Raw genomic sequence first — 18,582 nt, 5'->3', positions numbered from 1 at the left:
GATTTCTTCTGAAACGCAGAAGGATCCTGTTTAGAGAAAGTATTGCATATTGAACCAAAACTTCCATTTTTGAGCAACTTTGGAAGATTTTTACCAAAATCAGTTTATGTATTTTGATGCGCGTTGCCCACTTAAACTTGTCGCCAAAAGTGTACATTGGTGCTAAAAGTTTCAGGTTTGGTACTAAAAAGTGATGTCATAAAAAATGAGCAAAAAAGGCAATTTGCCCACCCCATCCATCCGATTAGAGAGATAATCACAGTCAATTAAAATACATCAGCGCTGGAAGTTTATTGAATATATGAAACAATTGAAATCAGTAAGACTGCCCCAGTCATTATGGGGCAAATCGTGGGGTGGGGGCATCCCAGGATGACAGGTCCATCGGTGTAATTTTGAACAATCTCATAGACCCAGTAGCCCCGCTCGTCTACAGTAACCGGAGCGATTGAATCATCCGCCAATTCCTTCACCCTCTTGGTTCCCGAAAGTGGAAGTTCCAAAATTGTTTCTGAAAAAAAAAAACAAATCAATTGCGGGAATTTTTGACCAAAAACAACTGCCACGCACTCCATACTATGAAAAAACAGTATAAATGATTTATTCCGTGGAGCATTTAAGAACAGATGTGTGTTTGGACAATGGCGTATGGTGTATTGTTTCCGGCCATTTTAGGGTCCTTAGGGAATTGTCTAGTGACTAAATTTTGCTTTCAAGGCTTTCGTTCGTTTTTTGAAATTTGAAATTTGAATTACTTTATCAGCCAAAAGCAATATATTATGTCTGGAGGGAGATCCTAAAGAGCAGTACTGCTCATCGCGTAGGATATCCTGAAAAGTATGGAGAAGACAGCCAGCATCAACTCAACAAACAAATTAACTTAAGGGCTGAAGTTAAAAAACAGTGTATAGAGGTCCTGATTGTCTTTTAGGTAAATTTGAAAAATCTGTTCATAGAATCTCAAACAGCTATCTTGTGACATTTCATGTATATTCAGAGGCATCAAGTCAGTTTGTTTTTGTCATTTTTTGTTGTATTTTCAGATCTTACTAAGTTTTTTTGCTTGTTTATGCGGGATGGTTACATGTCAGTATTTAGACAACCGCGTAATCAGACTGGTCAGTATTTAGACAAATACTGTTTCAACCAATCAGAATCGAGACAAAGAAGAAATTAATAAATAATTATTATTTATTTCAGATTATTTATGTCTTTTCTCGATTCTGATTGGTTCATACAGTATTTGTCTAAATACTGACGAGTATGAATACGCGGCTGTCTAAATACTGGCTGCACTCCATGCGGGATGCAGCGATAACGCAAGCTCGATCAAATAAACGCAATCACAGAAGGTTTTGATCTCTGAAATACTTAAAAGGTGATTCTATTTTTGCTACATAAATCAACAGTTATAGAATTTTTTACCGTGATTTCATGAATGGTTGCCCAATTCTTCTTCTTATTTTGTGGTTTAATGTTTGACTTTCTTGACGATAAAGGTTGACTAAAATCTGTGCGTGTATAGTAATTTCTAATTAACAGTTTTATCCCTTTTCAAAAATTTGATTGGCCGTTTTTATTCTAATCTCATTACGAGTTGGCAAAGAACTATGGGTATGATCTGCTCTTTTCCGGACTATTTCGACTGACTCAAAAATCTGTGGGTGTCAAGTGCCAGTGTGGTATCGTACTGAAGCCTATTCAATCGATATTCAGATTCTAGAAAAAAATCAGGATGGGGACTGTCAACCTATTTAACTTCTAACCTACTACTAACTAAACAAGGTATGGCAATTTTGAATTAAAGATGGATGAATTAGTTACGTATATAAGCAAAGCTTGACAAAAACTGTTCTCTTTCAACAGGATTCAGAGAGTAAGAAGAGTCAAACATTCAAACCAACATAGACAGATTACGGGGCCTAGGAAATTAGACGATAAGCCAATTAGACGGATGCTACAAAAACGAAATGAGACGGAATTTATTTTTTTTACAGATCTAGCATTTTAGACAAAAGGGAAAGGGCCAACAAAAATTTCTCTTAAGAGTCAAGTTTCACAAATACAAAAAGAACATAAAATGTCAATACCTATCAAAACAATTAGTTTAAATGAACATAAAATGTCAAATCTGAATATTACAGGAGAGTTTTGAATTGAATAAATTATGCATGATTGACTTGTAAAAGTTTTGGCCACCGAAATTGAACTGTTGTCTCTAAACAATTTTAATATTCTAACGCAATTTGTGTGCAAACAAAGTTATTTTCTCTCACTTTCGTCTATTTTCTCACAATTGCAGTTTTGCAAAATTGTCTAATTTCCCTTTAAGTACCTCCGTCTAATTTGCTTATCGTCTAATTTCTCAACCCCCTCAGATTACATGTCACGAAATTGAATAGCTTTAGGACATTCAACTGAAGCGTAAACACTTTAGGTTACAGTTAGACACGACTGTTGATGCCGAAACAGGCTCTTTTTCTTTTTTCCTTCCCCCCCCCCACCTGCAAATTTCTACATGTAAATTTGTTGACCACATAGTCCGATTGTTATGAAAATTTACATACAGACCTATAAGGCCACGACAAACATATTTGGTCTTCATAATCAATCTCATAAAACCAAACGTTACACTAATAAGCTGAAACTGGCGTGAGGTGGGGGGGGGGGGGGGGGGGGGGGGGGAGGAAAAAGAGCCCCGAAACATATTTCCTCGCTTTTAAAAATTCGAGTTACCCTCATATGAAAAACTGAAATAAATAGCACGTAAACAATTGTTTATAAATGATTTCAAAGTAATACTTCTTATCGACCCTTTGTCGACCTTGTTTTATAAAAATACGTACGAGGTTTTCAAATGGAAAATTTTGACTAATCAATACAAAGTTTCAAAGTTTGCATTCAACTATCTATAATGTCCACAGCGAAAAGTTCCACCGGGCTCTTAATCGCTTGGTGTAGCGAGAACACCCATGATTGCGGCGGTAAAAGTCAGAATTTTGATTCCGGCAAGAAACTTAACTTTGTACAATTCAAAAATTTAGTTGTCGGATTATCGTTGTTTGCTTAATTTTTGTCGGCCAAGTTTCCACAGCATCGACTTTTTTGTTTTAGACATATTTACTATGCATTAAAATACTATATATGTATATTTGTTTCAGTCCGGATAATTGAGTTCTTATAAAGTTAGCCGTTAGAAAATTGTTTAATCAATTTAAAAAAGTACAATTTTTTAATAACTTCTCGGAGTCAAAAAATGTACTGCATGAAACCATCTATGCTTCCAGTCGCATTAGAAAGGATAAAGCATAATTTTTTTATAATCTTTTGATTTCATCAAGAAAACATGGAAGGTTTGTAAGTAGTTTTTTCAACTTTTACTTAAAAAAAAATTTTAAAACCTTTTTGACCATTTTTTATGCATTTGCAGTTTTTTATGCTTTTGCCAAAAAACTGATAACCTGGCACTTTGAACAAAATGTACTAAAGATAGATTCTACAACCAAAGAACTTCTGCTTGAATGGTCAAAAACGGAGTTTGTTTGAATCGGCCCGAAAAGGTGATACTTGACTTCCGTGGGGCGAGATATTTGATTGAGAGCAAAAATTTCCATTAGTCAAACATTTGGAGCACGTGGTATAACTTAAGTGTAAATGAATCAGCAAATCCTACGATTCATACTCACTTTACTTCTCGTGTCCAATGTGAGCGCAGCGGAGCAGTTGTCGGTACTTCCCAATGCCTTCCGAATTGTGTTGCTTTTGTTTCGAAGTGTCGCGCTTTACAAAAAGTCGTTTTTCGAAATACTGCCAGTTGTCTGTCGCTTTCAAAGAAGAAATGCAGCTCTTTCCTTGACTATATGAAACCTTGTTTGAGAAAAATTCAGTAATCAGATACAGCTTGTTTTTATTATTCTTCTGGTTTATTTGATCGAAGAGTTCTTAACTGACAAAAAATAATTCGTCTAAAGTAGAATTCGCCATGTATTCTAACACATTAAAATTTGGTTTTTCTTAAATGAAAAAATTTCGTTTTTTTTTCAAAACTTCCAGCAAGATAAAACACGTATTAGCAATTTTTCAACTTTAGTTTTCTTTAATATTTTACTTCACGTGCAATGTCAAATAGTAAATAGTTGAAGTTGAATTGATATATAACTATAGTTCAGTTGAACTACAAAAGCTAGCAACATTTATGTGTTGACATTTTTTGAGCGCGCACCAAAAATCAACCATAGTTCAAAAATCGTGTTTTTTGACTGGCAGTCGGATCAAAAAGAGACTAGATTGTGATCACAGCATTTTTGATGAAAACATTTCTAGATTTAAGAAATTACTTAGACGTTTGAATTTTCAAAATTTCTATGCTTTCTTACACTTTTGAAGTTATCATTCAAAATTTTCATGGCGGAACGGAAAGGCTTCTGAAATTAAATAAATTAATAAACTTTTGTTCTGTTCACTTTTCAGTCAAATTGAACATCACTGAGGTTTCTTTGAGAATATAGATTTTAAAATTGCTCGATATGTTCAATGTGTTTTTTTTTTCATTTCATATGTCTCCCGTTGAAAGGCGCTTGGCGTTAGAAGTTTCTTTATTTATAGAAACGCTTAAGATATATTCAATTGCCAGCAGTCATCAGGAACTGAATATGTGAAAGTTGAAAATGGTACAGGAAAATAAAATACAAATTGAGATCTGCTGTTTAGTTTCACGCCGTTTTTATTTTCAATTATGTTTTTATTCTTCAAAACTTAGAAAATTGCTAATGATTCATATAAGCAAGTTCTCTATTATGTTAAATTATGCTAAATGAATGATCAGAATCTTTATTGACCCTCATTGCCGGTTTTTTGTCGTGAGCCCGAAACTATGCCAAGACGGAACTCGAAACTGGCGCGAAGTTCAAGAGGCCAAAGGTTAAGAGGCCAAAACAGTCAATATCTAGTGAAGTGTAAATTATGATTTTTATCGAGATTAAGTGCTTTTTGAAAATCAGTGGTGTTGCATACATGATTAGTTCATCTATACTCAGTTGTTGTTGAACTCTCACGCTCGCTACTTTACGGAGAGAAATTATTTTGATGTGGTCATTTAAGTATAAGTCATATAAGTCTTTAGGATGAGTTCACGGATCCCACGAGTTGTGCAACCCTCATACGAATGGTTAAAACAGTGTAAAACTCCAAATTGCTCTTAAGCTAGTAAAATTCGCATTTTGCTAGCAAAATCCGCATATAAAATTGCGGAATCCTCTTTTTGTTGCTGAATCTAATTAATATTTGTGGAATACGCTAACAAATGCGGACTCCATTTGCAAATGCGGACTCAGCAACAACTTGCAATATTCGCTCATTGCGGGTTTTACGGCAGAATTAATTTTCCGACGACTTTTAGGTTACAGGGAATTGCGAGTGAATTCTGCAACAATTTGTGGATCCCAGTTCGGAACCTTATGCTTGGATTCCAGAGTTTTATTTGCCGCAAACAGTGCGAATATCCATAAAAAATTTTGGCCTGGTAATGTACATTTTCCAGCTATAACCATCTAAGTTATGTCGACTATCACATAATTGAACACACTCACGAACCATAGAAAAATATTACAAAATTCACAAATTACTTTTTTCTTTTTTAATTGCTTATTTGAACTACCGTTATCAGTGCTTTTTGCTATCATTGTTTTCATGGAATCACTTTTTGGCCCAAATAATGTTTCAAAGTTAGCAGCAGCGTCATTAAACGCTAAAACTGAGTGAAAAACAGACCTGGAAATGCATTTGAATAACCAGAGGATTATTCAGAAATCATGATCGATTTGTAATATGTGATTAATTAAACAAAAAATACTAGCTAAAGCTTACTCAGGGCAAACTGTAAATGTTAACTTTGAAAACTTTGATCTGAAATGGTTAACTTGTCTTTGCTTGCTTCGCATTCAAAATGTGGTTGTTTGTTTGACCAGAAAATACGACTTTCCAACTGATTTACAAATACTCTTTCACCATCGTAAACAAGTCGCATTATTGTGTTAAGCTGTTCAAGTCGGCGTTTCTTACAATTTCTGAATTTGAAGATTCTTTTTACCAGGTGAGGTTTCAGAAAGTAATTCTCAACCCAGAATTAAGGAAAGCCGAAAAAAATCTAATACTCCTTCTACCTTCTGCGTGCAAAAAAATTCTAATTTTTGATCAAAGCGAACCGTTTTTTCTCTGCGTCTCCTCGTTTTTCCACGTTTTTTTGTGTTAAAGGAAAAAGACGAAAACAAGAGCAGCCGATTGCCGTGCAAAAAGTATCACACAAAACATCGATCATATTAGCATTTTCAAAAAACTTCATTTTTTTTCTTCAAGCTGTGAGGGTTTTTTGGTGGGTGGTTTAAAGCGAGGAACTAGCCAAAACTAAGTATAGAACATTATTAAATTCGGGTGTATTGTAGTTTTTTCCTTTGTTTTTGTTTTCCACGCAAAATTAGGTATCACAGATCATAATCGGAATGGGTCAAACTGGAGTGAAATATCAAACTGAAGCACTTTTAGAGGTGAATGAAACAATAAATTGAAAGTTTCGAACAGAGGTCGCAGTTTGGAAAAAACTTAGTGTACAATTTTTGATCGAGTAATATTTGTTATGAAAAAATTTAATTTCATTTAAAATTTTAGGCTAAAAGAGTTTGATTTGAATCTCTTTAAGTTCTCTTTAAGACTTTGAAGTTCTCTTTAGAAATCAATTTTTTAAGAAACTCTGTAATGGCAAGGAAGCGCTGAGCAAAAAATTAGAAAATTTTATTTTCTGTTTTTTGATTTAATTAATTTTTTGAAGGCGAATGCTGACAACTATGACTAACTCACTGTTTTTTTATGCTTTTGTAAGGTTATCTAAATACACAAGGCACAAAACGACTACAAATTGAAGAATTTTTTTTCAATTTTTAACGAATGTAATATGAACAATTTATGCAACTTGCACAGCAACTGGCCATCCTTGTTCATAATTGACTACACTTTTCTACAAAAAAATTAATTAAAATTTTACTCTTGATCAAGTTATTTAAACTTTTGATCAATTTGTTTGCGGCGGGTTAATAATAATTTTTCTAAAACTTTTCTAGAGATTTTAAGTGCCAAGGAAGCGCTACACGGAAATTCAAAAATTAGTAATGGCTAGAACAAAAACTTGCCATATTAAAATATCTGCTCGCTTGTTTTACTCGCTCAAAATTAGACTATAAAGCAACAGTTTTAAATCCGTTTTTCTCGCCATTAAGAAAAGTTTTGAAAAATTTTTGGGTCATTTTTATCATGAATGAATGAGCATCAAATTGATTTATCACTTGTTTATACCTTTAAACGCGGAAACTAGCGTACAATGCAATTTTCTCTTGTCGGATATCGGTCGACGGGTACGTACCGGTTCAATACCGGGTTCTATGGTCTAACAACGATGCCATCGGGATTCCAGCGTGCAATTGATTATATCCTCTCCGATTACCCGCAGGCGCATGCGTTTATTGACGACATTTTGGTAGTAACCAAGGGAACCGAAGTCCATCATATAGCAACGGTAGAGAAAATTCTGAAAAAACTGGACAGGGAGAATTTTTCGCTAAAATTGGCGAAATGCTAGTTTGCTCAACGAGAGTGTGAGTGGCCAGGCCACAAAATAACATCTACAGGAATAATCCCATTGGTCCGGAAAACAGAACCAATAGAAGCGCAGTTAAAATCGTTTATGGGGTCAATCCACAGTCTTCATAAGTATTTGCCAACTTTAGCCGAATCGTCTGCGCCGCTACGGGCGTTACTAAGTAAAAGTAATCAGTACATTTGGACGCCAGAATGCCAGAACGCATTTGAAAACCTAAAGAAACAAGTTTCTAACATTGTTGAACTGGGACATTTTGATACCCACAAGGATATTCGAATCGTGTGCGACGCCAGCCACAACGGTTTAGGTGCCGTACTCGAGCAATTAGGACAGAAAGTGTGGAGACCGATTTCATTTGCCTCACAATATCTAAATGAGGGACAAACGAGTTAGAAATGTTAGCAGTAGTGTGGGGGGGTTGAATTTTTCCGTAATTACATACTGGGAAAAATTTTATAATAGTGACAGATCACAAAGCGCTAATCTCTCTCTTAAACGGCAATAATTAAAAAAACATGACAATGTTTAGCCGTTTAACGCGTTGGTTGGACCGAATTATCACATTTGATTTTCATTTAAAACATAAACCAGGGGCGAAAATTGGGCTGGCGGTTTATTTATCATGATATCCAAGTATAGAAGCAACACCAATTAGTAAGTATGATAATATGTTTACAGTAGCGAAAATAAACTCAATACGTACCGCACTTGGGTTTGGTAAAAGTAATGCATCAAGGGGATACAAAACACACAATAATATATCCAAAGGACCAAATATTATAGCGAAAAGTAAACAATCAATAAATAGATTGGAAATTTCGTCACGAGATCAGCCGGTAGAACCCATGGTTTAAGCCAACGGCTACGCAAATTTCGCGAGAATGTAGTCGGTGCTATTTCTCAAGTGAAGGAACGTTGTTTCAAATTATGAAATTCAAGAATTCACAATTCAAATATTCACATCGAAATGGACAAAATTATGAAAAAGTGGCAGAATTTTTTAAAACAACATCCGAGCCTAGACAGTAGCAGTGACGAAATAGAAGAATTACCATCGAGTTTAAACTTAGAAGCAATCACAAAAGAAACAAAATCAGTTAGAACAAACACTACTCTATCGTTACAATCAGCATTTAAAGGCGAGACAATCCCACCACTGGACCCGAATTTGGTATGCATGTCGATTATACCCCGTGGTTACAAAAAAGTTAGCAAAATAAATTCACTTCCTGAACTGTTCAATCTACAATTCATAGAATCAAATTATGTTTCCGACCCCCAGTTAAGTGCAACTCGAGACTTATTAAAAACACGAGACCCCCAATTCCATGAAAAATGATCAATGAACCGATATTACTCACAGTTCGTCAGCGACTTTTATGTGAAGGAGAACGTCGTTTGGATGGACGAAAAGCTAGTCGTACCATTGAATCTTCAAACCGCTATCAACAATAGAATACATGCTTATCATTACGGAAAGTCAAACATGTTTGACGCTGCCAAAGATGTCTGGTACCCCTACATCTACCGGCCAATCGCCTCCCTTGCTGAAAACTGCCCAGAATGTACCGCCGCCGGTAAGAACTTGAAAACCATTTTAAATAAAAATCAACTGGGAAACATTACCGAACCAAAAGAACCAAACGAAGCGGTTCAACTTGATTTCTGGGGTCATATTAACTATTTAAAGGAGTCTCAAAAATATGTGTTAGTGGCAGTAGACTAATATGTGACTAGTGGCAGTCTGTGGAAAAAACCGGTCAGATAAGATATAAAATTTCTAAAATCATATATAGCCAATCATGCTGTACCCAGGAAAATCCACGTGGACCAGGGAACTAGCTTTAAATCGAACGAAGCGAAAGCATTCCGCAATGGGGAGGGCATTGAAATAATAAAATCACCGGTAAATGACCACCGGGCAAACGGATGTGTGGAGCGCACCATTGGTAGCCTTAAGAATTCGATTCTGACATTCGTACAGGAAAAACACCATGAACCCTTGGAAAAAATGATCGAACGAGCCCTTGGTGCTCTGAGATTTTCGAAAAATGCAACGCTTAAGATCTCGCCATTCGAGGCACAACACGGTCGAGAAGTGAACACGGTGCTAAGGAATCTCCCTCTCTTCAAAATCTGGATTGGTCTCGCGTACTAAAAACAAAGAATGCTTGTTTAGATGAAGCTGATTCGAATGTGAGGGACATGCCGCACCCTACTGAGACGAACTGCGGGCTAAGATCTGCTCTGGCATACGACATTGAACACCGGAGCCATTCACGAAAGCTAACGGACGAGCAGGCCGGAAACCAGGATGATGAACCATCTATCATCAAAGCGGCGGGAGAACCCAAACAACCAGGACCCTCTGAAACGCTGTATCAGAGGACAGGGAATAAGAATTTGAAAAGGTATAAACAAATACATTCAAAAAATATCGCAGAGTGCGCATACGTTAACGCTAAGCAATGGGGTTGTACTTAGAAAATTGGACGTGGCATTGAAGAAGACGACGAAAAAATCGTCGCTGTACAAGGCTGCAGCGACCCCACAAGAAGTAAAAGAGCGAGCTAGGGTAAAGACTAACTTTGGGAAGCAAAACGCACGAAAACAAGTGGGACGAAGATTTGCAGCAAGCGAATAGGATTCGGAAGAAAGCGAAGATGACCTACCCATCATATCGGTGAAAAAGCCCAAACCAGAGGAAACACAAGCAGGACCATCCCAAAACCAACCAACAATAGAAAAAGCACAGAAATTTACGAGAAAATCAGAAACAACAAGCCAAACACTACCAGACACGGGGAGCGATGAAGACACAATTCCAGCGATAGGAGGCGAACCAGAAGAGATTCCACGGGATCAGAAAAAACCAGCACCCGCGGATAAAAAAAAGAAGCAACGGAAAGTCCGACTTGTCTCCTACAGTAGCCAGGGGGATAGTCAAGAGGACACGGCGTCAAGACGAAGTGGGTGACAGAGGACAGCCGTCACGAAGATGGGGGGTGTGATGATTGACTGCATTATACTCAAACCGGATCGCGAGGAGGAAAAGTAGTTGAAAACTTAAAAACTTAAAAAGAAACTTAGCTTGAGCCCAGGGAGAGGGTTGACCAACATTGGCCAAAAACTCAAGTATTTTATCACCGCTGGGTGATTTATTTAGTTGCTGAAAACCGCTGTTACATTTAAAATTGGTTAATCAACCATAAATTCATCAGTCAGTGTTTCATCAGTAATTTTCGTAAATTTTCTTTAATTGTACAACTACCATCATTCAGTATTTTTCAATCGTTTTAAAAATTTCATTATCGAAGGGGGAGTGTTGTATAGTGCTAAAAGAGTTCGTGAGAGTTTCATTTCTAACTGTCAATCAATTGTCAAACGTGGTGCTAATTAATCTATTAGCAGGTGTTGCCCTTGGTATTGTCTGTCACCCTTGTTTGACCTATAGGATCACTCTTATTGTTAACTTTCTGAGATCAAGTTGCTTATCATTGGACTTTACATATTGACTGACTAACGTTTTCAACACTAGTGAGGTGTAAACTATGATTTTTATCGAGATTAAGTGCTTTTTGAAAATCAGTGGCCTTTTAGACATTATCAATTCATCTATGCTCATTTGTTGCTGAACTCTCTCGCTCACTACTATATGGATAGAGATTATTTTGAGGTGGTCATATTAGTATAAGTCATATAAATCTTTAGGATGAGTTCACGGATCCCACGAAAATTAGCGCACTACAAAGAGGTGCCCAACCCGAGTAATTGTTCCGTCCGTGTTACCAGGTGTCGGGCAGGAACTATTGCCAAGTGTGAGTTTTTCCCGCCCAATTTTAGTCACCCAATCAAGGAATGCTTGCAAGGGGTCATTTTTGGTATCATATAAAAACTCTTTTATTCAGGATTCATTGCAAACAATACTCATAAAAATTGTCTCAGTGTCGAGAAAAGTTGAGCTGAATTTTTCCATTTTTCGGAATAATTTGCCACTAGGAATGAGTGAAAGAATGAGCGTTTTAACTAATGCTACTACTTTGTAAGGCCAAACTGCGTGTTTTGTGAATTATACGCGGATTTTGCAACCGGCTGAAAGTTCCCTTTTTGTGAAACCTGCAACAAGTCTATTTTTTAAAAAAAATTCGCCGTTGTGGAACCCTTATACAAATGACAAATGGTTAAAATGCGGCGTCCATAAACAAATATTTCTTCATATGTCCAGCGGAACGCGATGTCGCGGGATCCGCATTTTGCTAGCGAAATCCGCATATAAAATTGCGGAATCCTCTTTTTTTTTTGCTGAATCTAGTTAATATTTGTGGAATCCGCTAACAAATGCGGAATCCATCTGCAAATGCGGACTCCGGGAACAACTTGGAATATTCGATCATTGCGGGTTTTACGGCAGAATTAATTTTCTGACAATTTTTACGTTACAAAGAATTGCTAGTGAACTCTGCAACAGCTTGTGGATCCCAGTTCGGAACCTTATGCTTGCATTCCAGAGTTTTATATGCACCAAGCAGTGCGAATATCCATAACACATTTTGGCCTCGTGGTTCAAAATGTGGTTGTTTGTTTGACCAGAAAATACGACTTTCCAACTGATTTACAAATACTCTTTCACCATCGTAAACAAGTCGCATTATTGTGTTAAGCTGTTCAAGTCGGCGTTTCTTACAATTTCTCAATTTGAAGATTCTTTTTACCAGGTGAGGTTTCAGAAAGTAATTCTCAACCCAGAATTAAGAAAGCCGAAAAAATCTAATACTCCTTCTACCTTCTGCGTGCAAAAAAATTCTAATTTGTGGTCAAAGCGAACCGTTTTTTCTCTGCGCCTCCTCGTTTTTCCAAGTTTTTTTTGTGTTAAAGGAAAATGAGGAAAACAAGAGCAGCCGATCACACAAAACATCGATCATATTAGTATTTTCAAAAAATTTCATTTTTGTCTTCAAGCTGGGAGGGTTTTTTGGTGGGTGGTTTAAAGCGAGGAACTAGCCAAAACTAAGAATAGAACACTATTAAATTCGGGTGTATTGTAGTTTTTTCCTTTTTTTGTTTTCCACGCAAAATAAGGTATCACAGATAATAATCGGAATGGGTCAAACTGGAGTGAAATATCAAACTGAAGCACTTTTAGAGGTGAATGAAACAATAAATTGAAAGTTTTGAACAGAGGTCGCAGTTTAGAGAAAAACTAGTGTACAATTTTTGAGTAACTAGGAACGAGTACAGCTATCGAGTAATATTTGTTATAAAAAAATTTAATTTTATTTAAAATTTTAGGCTAAAAGAGTTTGATTTGAGTAAAATGACTAGATTTTAAAGTTTTCTTTAGAAATCATTTTTTTTAAGAAACTCTGTAATGGCAAGGAAGCGCTGAGCAAAAAATTAGAAAATTTTTTTTTCTGTTTTTTGTTTTAAATTATTTTTTGAAGGCGAATGCTGACAACTATGACTAACTCACTGTTTTTTTATGCTTTTGTAAGGTTATCTAAATACACAAGGCACAAAACGACTACAAATTGAAGAATTTTTTTTCAATTGTTAACGAATGTGATATGAACAATTTATGCAACTTGCACAGCAACCGGCCATCCTTGTTCATAATTGACTACAATTTTCTACAAAAAAAAATAATTAAAATTTTACTCTTGATCAAGTTATTTAAACTTTTGATCAGTTTGTTTGCGGCGGATTAATAATAAATTTTCTAAAACTTTTCTAGAGATTTTAAGTGCCAAGGAAGCGCTACATGGAAATTCAAAAACTAGTAATGGCTAGAACAAAAACTTGTCTTACTATAACATCTGCTCGCTTGTTTTACTCGCTCAAAATTAGACTATAAAGCAACAGTTTTAAACCCGTTTTTCTCGCCATTAAGAAAAAATTTGAAAAATTTTGGGTCATTTTTATCATGAATGAATGAGCATCAAATTGATTTATCACGCGTTTATTCTGACGTTTATTTGTGGTATATGTTTTTATACGAAAAAAAACGAAGGAATTGAGAAATCTGATTGTTTTTTTTGGGCGAGCGGTGGTGGAGTGGTTACGTCTCCGCCTCTAATTTTGAAAGGTCGGATGTTCGAGGCCCACCATGATCCGTGCTCGTTGCTTGAGGGTGAAGCAACACTACCCAGCCCAGAAAAATAACCAAAAAAAAATTGCATGCAGTTCTTACACAGGGGCACAACAGCGGTTCGCCGTGATGAGCTGTACAGCTCGTATGTTGGTCCTTTCCCCCGTGGATAAAAAAATTATAGGCGAACATTGCCTCGAGATGGGATACTACCAGGATCAACTCTTTGACATCCATTTATGCCAAAAACTCTCCATTATCCTAATAATGTATGCAGCTGCACATTTTTCTGCAAACAAAACAGGAGCAAGCGGGTTTAATACGCGACCAATTCGGCCATTTGTTTTTACTCTGAATCTAGTTTTTGAGTTTTCATAATAATATTTTTGAAACTTTCATAATAATATTTTTGAACCTCCGCGTTTAATGAAGAATCTGGCGTATAGATTTAAAACAAGTAGTTGAAATGGTTATAACCAGGTCTCAACTACATGTTGCGCTATCCCCCCTTCCCCATAAACTGTGATAAGTTTTCGAGTTTTTGAGTTTGAGGTATTCTGTCCAATTTCTATGCCGAGAAATGAAAGGCAAAAACGATACGGAAATGAACTCAAAAGCCGACATCCAAAACGGAACTTGTCCAACTCACGGTCTGCAAAATGACATTTTCTGTCGATCTTGTGGAGTGCTGATATGTCGAAAATGCTGGACATCAACTCACGGAAACAAAAACGAACATGAAGTTGTCCCCTTTGCCGAGTACAAAAAACAACGTGTAACAGCCGATCTTGAAGCCTATTCGGAGCCAATCGGCGAAACGAAGTTGACAAATTTACGAATTCTTTACGAAGAAGCAATGACTGATTTTGTTCTCGTCGGCGATAAACTGCAAGAGCTTAGAGATCAGTCGAGATTTGCAAATTCCATCCAGCGTGACGTCACCGCTTGCAAGTCGGAAAAAGAATTAGAAATGAATTTGGAAGAGTTAAAATTAGCGTTGGAGTTGCAAAATAAGTACATTGATGAATTTCACGCGAGAATTGAAGTAGTGAAAGCGTCTTTGGACAGAACTACAAGTTATCTTCTCGAAGCACCAGCAGTGGGGTCGCCCTCTTTTAATTCAGAAAGTTCTAGAATCTTCAGTTCTTGCAGCTGTGAAGAGAGCTTATCAGGTATATTTTTTATTACTCTCTTAAAATTAAATACTCTCGAAATAGTTTTGTCATCATAATCTCTTAATAATTTTAAACAACTAATAAATAGCTACTCTCTTAATAACTATTAAATACCAGGGCGGATTTAGGGGGGGGGGGGCGCCTTCCCCTCAGAGATTCGAACCCCTGCCGACCCAAAGGGGCCCCCTTTGTACTATTTTGAGATACCTATTTTTGGCGAAGGACCCTAAAATTTTTCTAGAGGCGCCTTTGGCGCCAATATATACTAATTGTGAGGAGGGAGCGCGCCGAAAAAGCGCGATTTTTTGGCCAAAACTTTCCAAAAAAAGTGCCTAAAAATGCCTTTCTTGGCCTGTTATTTTTTTCAAAATTTTGCCTGCGGTGCAGAAAATTTGACCAAAACACAGTTTTAATGTTTTTGGGGAGCTCAAAAAATCAATTTGCTCGACCTGAAAAAAATGTCGACAAAATTTTCTAAAATTTTTTTGAAAATCCGCCTTCCCTCGAGAAAATCTTAGATTCGCCCCTGTTAAATACTCTCTTAAAAATAGTATTGTCATATGGATTTTTTTAAATGTCCAGGCGGAATTTTGGAACAAATTAACATCTTTTTTAACTCATTTTCAGGGGGGACGTGTTCACTTGGCTCAAAGTTGAAGTTTTCAGCTAATAAGAGGCAAGTATTTACATGAAACGCTTAGCAATTCAAGCCCCAATTCAACTATGGTAAAATTTGTTAAATTGTTGTAAAAATTGTTGATCGACAAAATTATTGACCTTTCGAGCTTATTGAGGTTTTCCGAGGTCTTGCGGGTTTTTTGAAAAAAAACTTTGAAGCTTTTTAGGAAGATTTTAAAGAAAAATGTCAGCGTTTTGTCTCAAGTTTTTTGTATGTTGGCGCTTAAGGCGCCGTTAGAAAAAGTTTTGGGTCGTTAAATTGTTAAGCATGGCTGGCGTTTGACTCGCACGCCTCAACCTCTCAAATTCGACCCTGGGAAAAAATTATGTAAATATGAAAACTAGCGGAAAGTTTGAAAAGATCCTTTTTCATAGATACCAACCAGTCTTTGTATGACATTTCAACTGGAGTTCGACTTTGTTCCCTTGCTGTCAAAGCTTCGACTCCTGTCAAAATTGAAGGACCAAAGCCCCTTTTACGAGTTGTAGTCGATGCCACCAATACGTTCTTCTGCCTAAGTTGGTTCGGAATTATTTACACTCTGAAAGCAGTCGAAGCCGGATTTATTTCGAAGAGTCTATGTCTGAAAAAAGACGTAAAAAGCAACACTTTCTGGTCAAAAACAGCTGAAAACGCTATTTTACACGACATAGCTGTGTCAAGTAACACTCTTTACGGCGCGACTATGACCGAAGATTTCAAATGTAATGTTGTTGTTTTGAACAAGCATAGTTTTCACGTGTTGAGAACATTAAACAGCCATCCAATCCCTCAAAATGTTGGCGTTAGGGGGTGGCAGTTAGCTGGAAACTCTCGAATCCTAATTGTGCGACCTTGTTCGTCCGATATTCTTTATGTATTTGAGTTTGAAAAGTTCAAAGAAACAATTAAACTGGATCTGGACAAACCTGCAAACTGGTTCTCGATGATGTTTTCTGGAGATTACCTCTTGCTTCAGAACTTCGTGGAGAAACAGCTAATATGCATGAGATGGAGCGAACATACGCAGCTCATTAAGTCGAAGTTCTTCAAGCAGAAAAGCTACCTGAACAGCGAGCCGGTTTTGAAAACTATAGATGAAAGCGATTCGCCTGTTTTGATTCTGAAAGTGTCAAATTCGGAGTACGCGATTTCGCGTTCGCTTTGTAGCACCGAGCGATTTGTGCGGATTCACGATTTCAAAAGCCTGATGAACTCGACTGGCAATGATTCGCTCAGCGGGCAAAACGTGCGCCCGTTTAATAACGACGTTTTGGGTCAATATGATGCTGGCAAATTGGGACTGACTTTGCTCTGTATGGTGAACAAAAGCACAGTTTTGTGTCAGGAAAAATTCGAAGGTTGCGAAGAGTATTCTCTCTATCTTGTGACGGTGAAGGCCGCGGGTTCCTTGGATAGAGGAGAGCGAGATACGTTTTCAAGGTCAACTACTCAAATTTCTCATAACTTTTAGCATATATAGTTGGTTGTAATTAAACTTCAAATAATAAGAATTGTAGTTTCTGTTATTGTGCGATATTTGAACGCGATAATCTTCAGAAAAGTTAGCCATTGTCAACTATAAGCCACCCAAAAATCTATCTTCTATTTTTATCTAGACTCCTGTCTGGTTTACCGGTCTGGTCTGGTCACCATGTGATTTGAACTAATTTTTATATTCTAAGTTTAATCTCATCAAGTTTTTTTCTACTTAGAAGGCTAAAACCTTCAACTATTTAATCTCAAGAACGAATCACATCAATATTATAATAATGGGATTGAGGATCCAAATTTCTGTTAAGACTCCAAATCAAAGTATTGAACTTAAATTTCGCGATCCCACTGCATTTTTTTTGTGCTAACAAAATGAAAAAACAAATCAGAAGCAAATATTTTTGTTTTTGGTGAATATGCTTTAAAAAACTAACTATTGACATCTTAGCTTAAGTATAAACAAGTAATTGTGTTCACTTCTGACTTAATTGACACTCAAAGTACATTGCTGATATAAATTATCCGGAACAAACGCATAACATATGAAATTTAGAACGCGTTTTTCTCAAACTGGGTTGATTCACGTAAAAAAAAGAAGAATACAAATCTTTCATAGAGTTTTAGCAGATATAATATGTTGCAGTTTGATTTGCAAAATAAGGGCCCAAAGTTTTACCCCAAAAACGGATCATGATTTTTTAGTTAATCAAAAATTACGCCGAAACTACCGCCGAGTCAATTACTGACAAAATTATATCAAAATCATCTTTTTGTTTAGCTCAAAAAAGTTAACAAAAACATTGCAAAAACTAAATTGTTTTTGTATTTTACAAAAAAAAATGTCATTTTTACTATATAAAACACCCATTTTTTTATTTAAAAATAATTTTCAACAATTTGTGCATTGTTTTTGAGATCATACCCCTCATAAACTTTGACGAGCTAAAAAGGAGGCTCGTTGATTTTTTCAATAATTGCAGTGATCAACTAAAAATCATCCGTTTTTGGGGTTAAATTATTGCCCGAATTTCCAAAACGTTTTGACTAAATTAATTCTGCTGAAATTTCGAAGCTATTTTGGTCCTCATTTTATTTCATCTAAATTGAACCCAATTTGAGAAAAACAAGTTTCAATTTTCAAGTTTCGGGCGTTTTATCCGGGTAAATTTAAATCAGCACTATATTACTTGCTGCTGTACAAAAAACAGCACGAAATATATTCCACCACAAATATTGTTGAAAAGAAGAAGTTTTGTTAAAGAACAAGAAATTGAAATCTTAGCTAATGCATCATTATGCTCCCTTTGATTTAGTTGACAATACCAAGTTTTGCCGGTTTCTGCACTAATGTAGCACAGATGGTTACCAACCAAATTATTGTCAAAAAAAACTAGCCGTTGATCTCTGATATAACGCTGTACTAGGAATTTACGTTCTCTTCTGTTGTAATTGAAGCTCCCATAGTATTTCCAGTGGCTGTACAAAAATTGCAAAGAAAATTTCCATTAAAACCTTTGATAAA

The 18,582-nt window shown here is 36.3% G+C and overlaps 2 protein-coding genes across 6 annotated transcripts in view; one reads left to right on the top strand and one right to left on the bottom strand.

Moving 5' to 3' along the window:
- The window catches only part of LOC134843901 (uncharacterized), a 681,357-nt gene that overhangs the window by 496,278 nt on the left and 166,497 nt on the right, over positions 1-18,582 (bottom strand). The gene's annotated exons all lie outside the window — the stretch shown is intronic.
- LOC134853968 (uncharacterized) lies at positions 1,230-17,226 on the top strand. 5 transcript variants are annotated; one of them, XM_063870011.1, is made up of 3 exons: positions 1,230-1,785; positions 14,280-14,905; positions 15,962-17,226. In XM_063870011.1, the coding sequence occupies exons 2-3, from the start codon at positions 14,314-14,316 to the stop codon at positions 17,038-17,040; spliced, it is 1,671 nt and encodes a 556-aa protein (XP_063726081.1). In that variant the 5' UTR covers positions 1,230-1,785; positions 14,280-14,313; the 3' UTR covers positions 17,041-17,226. The 5 variants fall into 5 exon arrangements, with proteins under 5 accessions (XP_063726081.1, XP_063726073.1, XP_063726099.1 ...); XM_063870003.1 differs by lacking the exon at positions 1,230-1,785 and adding an exon at positions 6,027-6,091; XM_063870029.1 differs by lacking the exon at positions 1,230-1,785 and adding an exon at positions 6,033-6,091 and having other exon boundaries at positions 14,286-14,905.

The sequence above is a fragment of the Symsagittifera roscoffensis genome, chromosome 1, assembly GCF_963678635.1.
Source record: "Symsagittifera roscoffensis chromosome 1, txSymRosc1.1, whole genome shotgun sequence".
NCBI classification, from domain to species: Eukaryota; Metazoa; Xenacoelomorpha; order Acoela; family Convolutidae; genus Symsagittifera; species Symsagittifera roscoffensis.
This window is presented reverse-complemented; position numbering and strand designations above follow the sequence as displayed.